General features: G+C 30.4%; 3 protein-coding genes across 3 annotated transcripts; 1 reads left to right on the top strand and 2 right to left on the bottom strand.

Annotated features, from left to right (window-relative positions):
* Window positions 1-230: 230 nt before the first annotated feature.
* Tes (testin LIM domain protein) lies at window positions 231-5,463 on the bottom strand. Its single transcript, XM_085207449.1, has 6 exons — window positions 5,261-5,463; window positions 5,043-5,172; window positions 4,688-4,840; window positions 4,371-4,450; window positions 3,046-3,204; window positions 231-2,592 (listed from the first exon to the last, which is right to left on the bottom strand). The coding sequence occupies exons 2-6, from the start codon at window positions 5,170-5,172 to the stop codon at window positions 991-993; spliced, it is 2,124 nt and encodes a 707-aa protein (XP_085063575.1). The 5' UTR covers window positions 5,261-5,463; the 3' UTR covers window positions 231-990.
* A 291-nt stretch (window positions 5,464-5,754) lies between these two features.
* Window positions 5,755-9,367, top strand: Mtl (Rac family small GTPase Mtl). The gene is made up of 6 exons (XM_085207344.1): window positions 5,755-5,896; window positions 5,991-6,106; window positions 6,283-6,432; window positions 6,534-6,616; window positions 6,922-7,082; window positions 7,778-9,367. Exons 2-6 carry the CDS (start codon window positions 5,991-5,993, stop codon window positions 7,853-7,855), a joined length of 588 nt encoding a protein of 195 aa, XP_085063470.1. The 5' UTR covers window positions 5,755-5,896; the 3' UTR covers window positions 7,856-9,367.
* Window positions 9,368-9,432: 65 nt separating this feature from the next.
* Sur-8 (leucine-rich repeat protein shoc-2) lies at window positions 9,433-13,649 on the bottom strand. The gene has a single exon (XM_085207343.1). The coding sequence runs from the start codon at window positions 13,270-13,272 to the stop codon at window positions 11,569-11,571; it is 1,704 nt and encodes a 567-aa protein (XP_085063469.1). The 5' UTR covers window positions 13,273-13,649; the 3' UTR covers window positions 9,433-11,568.
* Window positions 13,650-13,788: the final 139 nt, after the last annotated feature.

Below are 13,788 nucleotides of genomic sequence, written 5' to 3'. Positions count from 1 at the left end.
GGCATTTAATATTTGTAGTTATTTATCTTCTATGCCAATGTGAGTATAGCAGATCTTTGCCATATAAGATCATGCATAGACATATGCCAAAGGAGACAGAGTATCATTAAATTTTGTATTCCCAATCTCTATTTCAAATACATAAGTATGCTATTTAGAATGGTTAAATATTAATTGAAAAGTAATAAAATATGATAATCTTCTTACATCTAAAATAATAAAACACAGGATTTTGCATAAAATATATTTATATTCTCAAAAGTCATAAATTTTTATAAGTAATGGCACATTTATAAAAATCCAAACAATAATCTATCAAAAATATATTAAAAATATATTTTTTAATATAATATTATATTTTTTTTACATAAATATTCAGCAATTTAATACTATATTATAAGAATACTTTATATATGAAAATATATTTCATTTTTTAAATATATTTTGTACACCAAAAAATCAGTCATATTAACAATATTGGTCCCTTACAAATACCTAAATGTTATAAAAAAATCACAATGATTTCTAGAATGTTATGTCACTCATAAACATAATAATATTAAATTATCTTTTAATAATATTTTAAAAGGATATAATATAATAAAGTATAAAATACAAACATCAAGGAAATAATATATAAATAAAAAAATATATGAAATAGCAATCTTATTATTTCAAGAGTTATGGTAAAAAAAAGGTTGCTCTTCTTTATTATTACAGTGTATATAAAAAAAATATATTAATATCCATAAACTCGCATACAAAATAAATATATTTATAAACAAAAGACAATTTTAAAATGTACTTATTATACTGAATATAGATACTTATTGTTGAGTGACTGACAAGCAACATACAGATGAAGCTAAACTAATGGACTTAAAAAGTTGAAATTTGGCATGCAGGTTCTAGGGGTCCTACAGGAAAGGGTACACGGGATTTTTACTTTTACGTGTAAAAGTTGCGGGCGACGACTAGTCAAAATATATTTCACTTAATTCTACTTTGTACGCATGGTACACTGCAAAATGGCATTTCCTGTTTCACGACAAATCTTCCACTTAGTAGACTTTTCCCACACATTCGCCCGGAGCAAATAAAGCATTCAGCGTGCCAGTGCATGTTACCCCACGACACCCCTTGTTGCTCCGGACCTATAACCCCTCCACAAGCCCTACAACGCTCTGCATAAAACTGATCATAACACGACAAACACACAGGCAAACCAGTCTTATCATCAGGAACATATTTCTTCCCACCCAAAGGAGCATCACAGTGGTAACAACAGAAGTGTTGTACATGGAACGCTCTGCCTTCAGCTGCTGTATATGGTCTTGTAAATATCAGTTCGTCACATCCAGCACAACGCGGTATCTCCAAAACGTTAGCCAAATCTCTTGCGCAATATATTTCTCCCTTATAATAGAAGTATACGAGGTCGGCCAAAAGCTCTCCACATTTGCAGCATGTGAAGCATTGTGGATGCCATATAGCTTCTTGACCAGCTCTTTCTGCTTTAACCGCGACTTCGCCAGCAAACATCGGTTTGTCGCAACGTTGACACGGTACTCCTTCGTTGTACAACTTCCTGTTAAACTCCATTTCAGCCGGACTCAAGGCCATGTCAGCAAATTGCGTTAGAATGGGGTCTAGTTGTTCCGCATAACTGCTTATATGCACAGGATTCCCGGTGTGATCCAGTTGTGCGTTCATTGAGATGGGATTTCCGATGTGGTCGAGCTGTGCGTTATCTGTAGGTACTGATAAGCCTGGATGGGTACTGTAATTGGGCAATGGTGGCGGAACATCTTCCCCAGAGTGAGTCCTGAGATATTCTCTCAGAGGCGCAGTTTGTTGTGGTTCAACTTGATTGGGTGGTTTCATTGTTGTGGAATATTGTGGGTTTATCTTTGTTGAACAGAGAGTGCCGCTAAGTTCTGGAGTAGTCGGTTCATGTTTCCAGCTCCATATTTCACCATTTGGCGCAAAAATAGTTCCCTTTTGGATCCTGCTATCCAATAATTTAGCACTACTCATGATGTTATTGTTGCTCACAGACCACAGATCTGGCATAACTTGAGCCCCTAAAGCTTTGTTAGCAAATTCTGTCACTTCTTCCTTAAATTGAGGATTCTTATGATATTCGTCACGGAATAACTTTATAGGTTGTAAATAAACGTCATTAGATACCGCCATGTTTAGGTCATTGAGGTTTTTCAACAGCTTATCATACACAGGGCCATGTTCAACAGCACTCTTGATCCTATCCGATTCAATTTTCATTATATTTAATTTATCCTTGACGATATTGCTTAGTGCTGGACTGGATTTGTAGTCTGGTAGATTTGCAGCACTGCTAACAACATTGCCTTGAGAGTCCAACACAAGCTTTTTATCTGAGGCGTTTTTGGGTACTATATTGTATTTCACGCCTCTCGATATGTTCGATATTTTTAACGGCAGTGCATAAGATTTAGTAGGAGTATGAGTTTTACTATTTTCAACTGAATAAACTTCACCATTTTGAAGTGGTCCTACTCTGACTACGTTACCCATACCGACCACATGGTCTTTTATACGAGTAATATACTCCTGTAACAAAAATCATATTTTTCATGAAGTTAAATTAAATACAAATTTAATGGTCGTCGAATTTAAAATGGGTTATAGGGATGACAGGAGTTAAAATTATTTTTTGTATCATTAATATGAATATTACTAACTAGGGCAGTCTAATCCCATATTTATAAATCACTCTAAATCTGATATCGATACAGAGATGCAGTTTTCATTCATACATCTAATTTATGAATGAAATCGGCAGCTCAAGATTGATCCCAGAGTTGAGAGTGGTTTATAAATACAAGTCTAAATTTATATTAATAGTGCATCTCCAACTAAATTATATTTAAGTATTCTCATTTAATACCACATTCTTTCTGTTATAAAAAAGATAAAAACTAAAACTTTAAACTATACATTACCACAAATAAATATCTATCTACCCTACACAAATAACAATAAAAAAACTACAATTTTCCATACCGTATGTTCCGTTTTCTCTTGATCCGAGGCGTGGTGTCTTGCCGCTGTTGCCACATCATGTGGGGGTAACTGCGTACGAAGTTGAGCACGTCTTTTCTTTGCCGCCTCCGACCCTGACACTGGCGCCAATGGGCCCAAACATGACATGTACTCTGATACCTGTAGAAAATATAGTATATGAAAAAACTGTTAACATTGTGACGCAGTGGCTTCACTCTCCGGACGATAAATTGAGACAAAGTGCGTCGTTCAGATTCGCCAATGAACACGCAATGACGATTTAGACTTAGGGCGGAAAGTGGAGAACGAAATATGTAGGTTCTTTTTACTTCTAATTGGGGCTAGAGCTAAGCTAGCTAAAAAAAAATTAAAAAAAAGTTTTTAACTGGTACACCTTATATGTATAGAAGTAACAACATTAACTGTACTAAATTAATTATGTTACATAAAGTATGAATCTTTAATTATTTATTAAACTGATTGATCTCCCATATGTCACAAGAAATATTTACATGACATATCAATATCATTAATGATTTATTCTATATAAATAAAAACAAACTGATAAACCCAATAATGTACTATAACTTAATATTATTAGTAGCTTTACTAATTTTTCCTGTATGATCACTTTGATTTCTTCAATTTTAAACATTTAAAATGTATTTACAGTCCTATGTAAACATTTAACAATAAAACTATATTTCATAAAAAAAGTATTCATTTTAAAAATAATTGAAGAAACCTAAACTTGGGAAGCCTTACTGAAACTCGAGATGGGGTTAAGTGAAACTTGGTTGTGGGAATTACGAGGGCTACAACCTTGTTAGTCATGCCCCTAATGATAATACTTACAAGTTACAAGTACTGCTAATCATCATTAAATAGGTCACTATTATTATTTTCGTAAATTCTTTTAGCACTATAATAGGCTAATTAAGATATATATTGCATATAGTTGATCTAAATATTAATCATGTTTTTAATAAAATAAAAATATATAGAAATTTTATATATAACTAATATATATTTCCTTTTTTATAGTTTTTTCTACAAAAATTATGAAGGTAAAAAGTATTCAAAAAAGTATTCAAAAATCTTAATATATGTATGAATAAAATATATTTTAAGCACTTTTGTGGTAATAATAATATCATAACACAATATATCTTATCAGTGTTGATATTGAATTCAATGACTGATATGATAAACAGAATTATGAATAGTATTTTATTATTATTCTTTTAATTTTCAAACTGTTTTTCAGACAAAGCTTCTAATATTTACTAAAAACAATATTTTAGTAATATATCTAAATTACTTACCAGTTCTGTAGATGCATTTGGTGGTACCCAATCAAGTTTGACAGGTTTATCAGTTACTCCTCTAATTTTAATGAGGGGCACTGCAATAAAAAAAAAGAAAAGAATATTATATTTCTGTAAACAAAAGTAGTGAAATAACTTCTAATTGTAAGTGTGTGGTTACTCATTCTAATAAAACAAAGTGTAGAATTAAATTCAGCCACATTAAATATATTTTTTTTTTAGAAAAGTAGCGATTAACAATACTATATGTGGTACACATTGTAAAGCTGAAAAAAATCTATTTAAATTCTTTTTATCTATTATTATATACTCACTGGATGCTTTCTTAGGTTTTGCTGTACCAAGAAGCTCGAATTGAGCCCACCCTGATAAATCATCATCTTGTACATCATGAACATCTTTACTACAATGGCAGGCACGGCATACTTTACGCCAAAAGTGAAGGTCAAGCCCTGGGCAACCTGATCCTATAAATGTAATTTATAAAAATATAATAAGTTGGAAATGCAAATTTATATTAAAAATTCAAATAAAAATAATAATTATAAGCTTATTAAATATTCATAACATTTTCTAGAACTGTATTTTAATACACTACACTAGATGATAGCACAAAAACATATAAGCGATAGCTAAAGCTATTATTCATATGAAGCTTTGATAACCTACCGCATGAGTTACAAGGGGCGCCGGCGCCGCTATCGTGACCCAGACGTGCTTTACTTAACTTTTCCCTTTGACTCTCCAACTTTGATAACCAAGCCGGCGCCTCAGGAGTCTCCACACATGATTCACTCATCTTTAAGTCAAATAATATAAATAACAAAATTTTGGGAATAAAACGAGGTTTATCAGTTTATATTAGTCATGAAACAAAGTATACTCACAGCTAAGCTTAGGTTTGATTACAATATATAAGATAACATAAAGTAACAAAGTACAATTTACTTTTTGAATTAAAATATTTCAAATATAAATAAGTGAGATTAATAAAACAAAATAAAAGAATGAAATAAATAAAAAATAAACACGCAAAACGCAAGTACTTGCAAACACAACACAAAAGAACTGTCAAATGATAAATGTCAAATATTCGATAAGTAAAGAAAGAGTACATTAACAATCTGTGTTGCCAGTGGTTGCCAGTGGCAGATATTCACATATAACTATATCATTTTCTTTATTTCATATATTACAATAAAATATTTCAGACTTTAGCCTTATTTTTTATGTTTATAAAAAAGCATAATTGCATTATATTCAGGCTTGCAAATATATTGTGCGTAAGATTACAGTATGAGATTGACGAAAATATATAATTTGTCTACTCAAAATAGTAAATAGTTAATCTATAAAATTTAAAACCTGGCAAGGCGCCATCCATCTTTCAATGCGTTTTTTCAGATTTACGATCTGGTTTTGGTATTTATGTACGAAAGTCCTAAAATAAAAGTTCACATATATTGAAAAATAAAATAAAACTTAACAACAACACGTAGTTTAACACCAAATCAGCTTCAGAGGTAGTACATAGTGTTTGTTTGGAACGAGCCTTTACGTATTTCGTGACTCATAGGCTTGTCTTTATTTATCAAATTGTGTACTTTTCATTTTTAGATGTCTTCAGGAAGACCGATCAAATGTGTTGTTGTGGGTGATGGAACCGTCGGAAAGACGTGCATGTTAATATCATATACAACAGATAGTTTTCCAGGAGAATATGTTCCCACAGTGTAAGTAGGCGGTCGTATTAGATCTTCCTGTAAGAAGATTGTGATTATGGAATATATTTGAATGCTTGTGTGAAATATAGTTAATTATTTTATTTGTTGTATTAAAAGTTATAGAATGTTTATTTATGTTCAAAATTTATTTTACATATGATAATTAAGTGGTTTGTTTTTTGCAGATTTGATAACTACTCAGCACCAATGGTAGTGGATGGTGTAGCAGTGTCTCTAGGACTTTGGGATACAGCTGGACAGGAAGATTATGATAGACTTAGACCCTTAAGTTATCCACAAACAGATGTCTTCCTTATATGCTTTAGTGTGACAAGGTACATTACAAGTAGATACATATCTACATATCAGATTATATCGTTCCTCTATCCATAAATTTTGTTAAATAATCTAATATAATTGATATAATATATTTCAGTCCCTCTTCATATGAAAATGTAACATCAAAATGGTATCCTGAAATAAAACATCACTGCCCTGATGCACCCATCATTTTAGTTGGTGAGTTATTATATTTTCTTTAACACTAATCAAGGTGTTGTGGTGCAATGAGATTTTGTGTGGTGCATAAGTGAAAGTTAGTTCAATCGCCATTTGGGGGAATGATAATATTAAAACTATTTTTATTTCCCTGTACTGACAGATAGTCTACCATGGTAGCACTGTCTACAAGAAATTGTGAGAAAAGTGGGGAGTGGACTGTCTTAAGACTACGCTTTCTCTGCCTACTGTATATTTAAACTGTATATTTTAAAAAGATTCCTTATCATTTTAACATCACTTTAAAGTTGCTAATTATATTTTAGGCACAAAAATTGATTTGAGAGATGATAGAGAGACATTAAGTTTACTTTCCGAGCAAGGCATGTCACCCCTCAAACGGGAGCAAGGTCAAAAGTTGGCCAACAAAATAAGAGCTGTTAAATATATGGAATGCTCTGCATTGACACAGCGTGGGCTAAAACAGGTTTGTCAAGTCTTAAATCATTAATGTATTACTCATCACTTATATATGCTTTGGACCACATGCTTAATAAGGACATTATTCATAACAACTGGGCATTATTAACAATAGCTAGCAATAATGGACCAACTCGGTAATGGTAATTTTCACATTTAATTTAATTTAATGTCAATTGATGTTTAATTAATAATAATATTTATATGGTATTTGCGAATTAAGAAATATAAACATTTTAAATGAAAGTCTTTAATCTAATTCTTGGCACATATTTTAGTTGTTTACCCATGACTGCAGACTACTTCAAAGTGTTCATTATGTAATCAATCTGATTAAAAAGACTCATCAAATATCTATGTATTTAATACATATTTTAATGCTATGTACATACATATTTTAATGCTATGTACATTATTGGTTTTTATTTCTGCACAGCATCTGACTCAGGCACAGCATCTGACTCTCAACAGCATAGCTTTGAACCCCACTCTTGAAAATTAATTGAGACAATGTCTTGAATTTGTACAGAAAGCTGAGAAATCTTACATATTAACACTACATTCCCCACTTCTCTAATAAAAAATAAATTAAAAATAAAATAAGTAAATACCATTTTATTATATAATGTGCCTGCTTAATTATTATATTACGTAAAGCAAAAGATGCTATAATTTTTATACTAATAAATATGTTTATTTAAGGTATTTGATGAAGCTGTCCGTGCGGTATTAAGACCTGAACCTCAAAAGAGACACCAGAGGAAATGTTTAATCATGTAAAGGGAATATTATGAAAATGTATAATAATATCACACAATGCTAATCTCAACATAACAGTAATAATATGTTTCTGTACCGAAGATATAATTTTATAACAAGTTATTTAAGGAGTGATTATTTTGTATTGTGCCATAAAATTTTCATAATAAAATACTGTAAATTTAATTCTGAAATATAAAAAAAATCTTGAAAAACTTTCATATCAGAAACAAATAACTTATTCTTTGCTATGTAATATTTCGGATTTGCATACGGATATATCGGTTTCTGCTACAGATATAAAAATTGTTTCGAATTTTCTATTTCCGTTAATTTCAGTTACGGATGTTAAATATTTGAGATCGATTTTTGACAATTTCTGATATTTGTTGTTTTTTTATTGTGATGCAAAATAAAAAACTTGCCTTATCAAGTCACGTTTAGTCTCCGCAACTTAAGTAGGATTCGGTTACGGATTAAGGATAGTCTTTTTATTTCAGATATCGGATAGTTTCCGTTATGCTAACGAATCTTCATACATCCGTGGATGATAATAAAATGTACAAAAAGCTCTTTTAGGTAAATTTTTAAATATTTTTTCTATGAAATTTGTTTCGTAGTTCTGATTGTCTTTATGCTTCCCCAAGCAACTTAAAATGCCAAAGATATGAATAGATATAAGTTTATAGTTTTTTTAAACCAACACCGATATGGATGGAAACAAATTGTTACTGTTTACAGAGTTAGAGAAACTATTATATTATTTTTATAATATTACAGTATGACCTCAATAACTTTGAACTTGCGAAATAAATATATGCAACAAGTGAACAAGGACTGACAATTAGTTACGAAGCTAGTTACGTTAACATACTCAATAGTAATCGCTTAGTTGCAGAAAATATTTTTTATCAACAAGCATTTATATAAACGAACGGCATTTTGTAATAGTTTTTCTTTATATGAAACAAATTAGGAGGTAATGATAATTTAGGCACATGTTTACTAGATCTAAGCTAGAAACTACTAACGAAAAATAATTATATCCCGCTGTATGCTTTGGATAATTAACCTTAAAACAGGTTTTTGTTCTCAGGGTAGGGTTACATCACAAAATTGTGTGAGGATTTTGAAAATTTTTGTGCTAATAAATGAAGCTCGAAAGAAAAATCTCTTAGTTTATAAATATTTTTGGTGTTTTTTATTTTCTTATACTCGAATGTGTTTGTAATGAGGTATCTAGTTTTTTTACAGTCGTTACACATTACGAAGTTGAAAATGTGTTTAGTCGTTTTTAGGTGAAATATTTTTGTATGTGAAACTCATAGCTTAAGATGACAAGGCATTTAGTGTGATTATTCCGCAGCGATATTACTCATGGATATTTTATAGACTGCTTTGAGTTACAGGAGACGCTTTGAAATTAATGTGTATATAAACTTTAATTATTTATATTGTAAGAACAAATGCGCAATTTACAAATAAAAATCTTATTGTAATATGTACTGCACTTTATAAATTATTGAATTATAATGTCTTTTTTTTCTATTAATACCTGAAAATGTCACTATTAAATTAAAGTATTAATAAGAAGCAACTACATTGATTACGTAATTTATTTCAAATAACACATATGTCGTTAAAACATTATAGTCGTACACTTGGGATTAAAATACTTGACTGCTTATCAACAATAATTCACAAAAAAAAAACATGCAATTTTATCACATTTAAATAATGGCAAATACATTCTATTTTTTTCATTTCAAGTAACAATAAGTGCCAATTTTATTCTCTAACATTTAGATAAACATTAATAAGGAAAACATTTATGAAGTAGCAGACAGTTTGCAACATTAACATATCTAATTATTCACTGCTTTTAATAGAACACAAATTAATGTTCTATTAACGTTTCACACAAATTAATAATAATAAATTTGGGTTACATTTAAAAATCCAAAGTTGGGACGTGGAATTTTTGGCATCTTTCAAGTTTTATATTATTATGCTACAGTTTCTGAGAAAATATGCAATGTACAAATAGCGATTCAAGTTTTATATACTTAAATAAATAATGACGGCAAACAATCTAAGTAGTAATAATGTTTTTATATAAGGGAAACACCTTAGTTTCATCGGACATAACTGTTCCAACTTATTTTAAAATTTACTACTGCCGGTGTTGGCAGTTATTCATTTAAAAACAAGAGTTTGACTTAATGCTGACTACCTTTTTATTCGTGTATAACTTTGGTCAGCTGTCAGCATTTGAAATATTTTATCATACTCATCAACCCATTTTCATAGGACAATGGTGATTATATGCAAAGTATCATGACAAACTCGTCATGGCCACTAAAATTGATAATAGGCACCATCACTAAGTGATCAAATGACTAGCCATCTTATATCAACTTTCGTTATTTACACAATATCAAATACATTACATTAGAAATAGAAACTTAAAGAATTCTTACACTGTTAAAGCTTAACATAATTATAACAAAGGACACAGAGCAATTTTAAATGCAACATTTTAGGACAACATTGATAAATAACATAGACACACTTATAATTCAAATATCTAATTCTACTTGTAACGTTACAAATACAATTCTAACCGTCATTAATAAGGTTTTTAAAGACACTAAACGGATGATAAAGAAATGCATATTTTACTAATTCCATACAAAAATATGCATAGGAATAATAAAATGATATAATAGAATACTGACCGGGCTGAGATCTATATTAAAAATTTCATATGAATAACAAAAAATTAAACTCACTATTGTTGATTTATCAGTTAAGTGAAGATAAAAATACTCAAATTCATTTTATCAAAAGTTTCGTATCAATATAAAAATGTAAAGAATATTTCAACTTTCAATTTATAACAGTATTAAAAAGCATCAAATACATAATTATTACAAATACTATATTATAAGACTTTCATAGACATAATATGAAGATACATTAAGCATACTAAGTATGTACTTCACCTTTATTTGGCCTCGTAATTTACAAACTATCTGATATTGTTCGGCAATCGGCAAAATGTTACAGATAGAAGCAGAGATGTTACGGATTTAATATTATTACGGATTGATATTTTCTAATAATTTCGCTTACGGATATTAGATCTTAGAGGAATAACAAGTTTTTTAATGTAATCATTTCGCCTACTAATTATTATTTATTTATTATATTATTTTCACCAATATGCCAGGTAACTGTCATAACAAATCTCATTTAGATTTCACTTAAGTATATCTGATGTTATCCAAAACTTCCAATTGGGATTTGGTTACAGTTATGGATAGTTTTTTAGTTTGTTATTCCGATATTTACTGTTACGGACCTCCACAACATCCCTGCAGTCAAGTTAAACATAGAAAAATATGAAATAAATCTATTTATAAATATACAGATTGTATGTATTTAAAGTTAACAATGTAATATTTGAAATTAATCTACATTTTGTGCATATACAATATGTACAGTAAACATCATTTATATTACTGCAAATTATATTTTTTTGCAACATTTTTGTTTCATTATTCTAAGCCGAATATTAAAAACAAAATATAAGATACAATAAGCATGATATTTTAAGAGAAAACAGTGAATTCAACTGTTTGGTTACAATTTGTAAATGTTTATTTTGATAAATAATATTTTTAATAATTATCATTTCCTGATAAGCCAGGTTGATAATCTTCAACCTCATATCACATAGCTCTGTATGGACCTTGTGACTTTAGGTATTGAATTACCAGAGAAGGCCCTGAAGAAACAACTTCAGGAGGCAATGCTGTTAGAGGACAATTCTCGATACTCATAATTTGTAAGCTAACACAAAGTGCGAGTTCAAATGGAAGGTTACACAAATTAGGATTATCATTCAGATACAAAGCTTCTAAATTCTCTAATGTGCCAATTTCTTCTGGCAAATATTGCAAATTGTTCTCACCAACACTCAATGTTTGTAAGTTTACCAAATGACCAATAGAGCGCGGCAGAGATATTAACTGATTAGACTGCACAATCAATTTTTTTAATTCTTGTAAAAAACCAATCTCATTAGGCAGAACTTCTATTTTATTCTCTTCCAAATCTAAATATCTCAGTTTTCTTAAGTTTCCAATACTGGGTGGAATGCGTTTCAATAGATTATTAGACAATATTAACACCTCCAGGTTTACAAGACTCTGAATGTCATCAGGCAATTTTACTAGTTGGTTTGTACCTAAATTAAGCTCCACCATATTTATCCATGTTCCAATGTCCAGTGGTAATGAAGATAATAAATTCTCTTTCATATTCAATTTAGTTAGATTTCTTGCCCTTGAAAAAATTCCATAAGGTATTTTATCTATTTGATTATGTTCAAGATTAATAGAAGATACACTAGTAAATTGTGCTGGACCACCACTTGGGTAGCTCATAAAAGAGTTCCGAGACAGAGTTAGACTTGTAAGTTCAGTTAAGTTGCAAAGCAATCCATCTGGTAGCTGTGATATTGAATTTCCTTCTACATTAAATTCATCCATGTGCTTGCAGTTACTTAATGATGCGGGAATAGCGTTTAGTCTGTTATATCTGAGACCTATGCGGTTTATTGCCTGCAGATTTCCAATTGTCTCAGGTATATCCAATAATTCATTGTGCTGTAAATCTAAAGTTGATAAATTTACACAATTGCCAATTTCTTGTGGCAAATGTTCCAAATGATTATGAGAAATATCAAATGTTACCAAATTTACCAATTTTCCAATACCAGAAGACAATTCTTTAATTTTATTTTCCCTTAAACTTAACATTGTTAAATTAGTGAGGTTAGCTATACCATCTCCAACTACTCTGATTCTGTTAAATCGTAAAAACAAAGTAGTGAGTGATGTTAATTTATACACTACTTCAGGAATGTCACTTAACTTGTTATGCCTTAAATCTAGCACTTTCAAACACTTTAAATTTGCAAGTGAATCAGGCAAGCTAGTTAGAGAATTCTCATTTAAAGCTAATGTTTGTAAATTGGTTAAGCAACCAAATTCTGCAGGAAGAGCAACCAATTTGTTTCCATATAAGTAAAATTCTACAAGATGAGTGAGGTCTCTTACATTAGGTGGCAAGGATGTTATGGAAGATTTGCTCAAGTCTAGCCTTTTTACACCTTCGTCGCGACATCTCATAAATTCTTTAATAACATCGAGGTCTGCTTGTATGGGTTTATTTTTCCGAGCTGTGGGTTTAGGCTTATTTGATTCAGGATGCTTAACAGTTACTACTTTTGGTCGTGCTCCTTCTGTGTTTGTTAGCGACGCTGCTGATAGCTTTTTTTCCCTCATTCCGTGATATTTTTCTCTTGGACTTACTGTGCCAATAGTATCTAATGCTTCCGAATTTTCTCTCGATGAATTATCGAGATTCATTCCGCAATCGGCACAGTATTTGATAGCCAGACAAATTTTAAAGGATTTATGTTTATTAATAGCAGAACATTCCCAATTTTTTGATCACGACACTAGTAAGAAAAACAATCAATATCTATTTTCAGAGATGGTACGCTTCATAGAATGACAATTTTATAACAAAGGAAATTCCATATCAATATAATTATTTCTCACTACACACGAGTATAAAATGTTTGTTGCTTCAATGATCGCGTAAATTAGTTTAAAATTTATTGGCAATTTAAATATGCCATAAATATTTTACGATGAAAAAGACAACGCATTTAATGATTTTACATCGCAAAATCTAGTCCCTGCCCAACAGATAAAACATAAATTGCTCTGTACTCACTTCTGTCTTCTGCATTTTCTAGTAACTACAGAGTTGCCAGACTAATATGATAAATAATCACCACCAGTCAAACAATATAAAAGTATAAAACTTCGTGTTATTCAAATTGTAACGCGACAGTTGTGGGTTCGATCCCCAATTAG

The sequence above is a fragment of the Heliconius melpomene genome, chromosome 3, assembly GCF_056956725.1.
Source record: "Heliconius melpomene rosina isolate 202511_hmr_F chromosome 3, ASM5695672v1, whole genome shotgun sequence".
NCBI classification, from domain to species: domain Eukaryota; kingdom Metazoa; phylum Arthropoda; class Insecta; order Lepidoptera; family Nymphalidae; genus Heliconius; species Heliconius melpomene.
This window is presented reverse-complemented; position numbering and strand designations above follow the sequence as displayed.

Coding starts and splice junctions, on each gene's coding strand:
- Sur-8 (XM_085207343.1), bottom strand. CDS start 13,272: ATGAATCTCGATAATTCATCGAGAGAAAATTCGGAAGCATTAGATACT.
- Mtl (XM_085207344.1), top strand. CDS start 5,991: ATGTCTTCAGGAAGACCGATCAAATGTGTTGTTGTGGGTGATGGAACC. Junction 6,617..6,921: donor TGCACCCATCATTTTAGTTG/GTGAGTTATTAT, acceptor ATTATATTTTAG/GCACAAAAATTGATTTGAGA. Junction 7,083..7,777: donor CACAGCGTGGGCTAAAACAG/GTTTGTCAAGTC, acceptor TGTTTATTTAAG/GTATTTGATGAAGCTGTCCG.
- Tes (XM_085207449.1), bottom strand. CDS start 5,172: ATGAGTGAATCATGTGTGGAGACTCCTGAGGCGCCGGCTTGGTTATCA. Junction 4,841..5,042: donor CGCCCCTTGTAACTCATGCG/GTAGGTTATCAA, acceptor TTACATTTATAG/GATCAGGTTGCCCAGGGCTT. Junction 4,451..4,687: donor AAAACCTAAGAAAGCATCCA/GTGAGTATATAA, acceptor TTTTTATTGCAG/TGCCCCTCATTAAAATTAGA.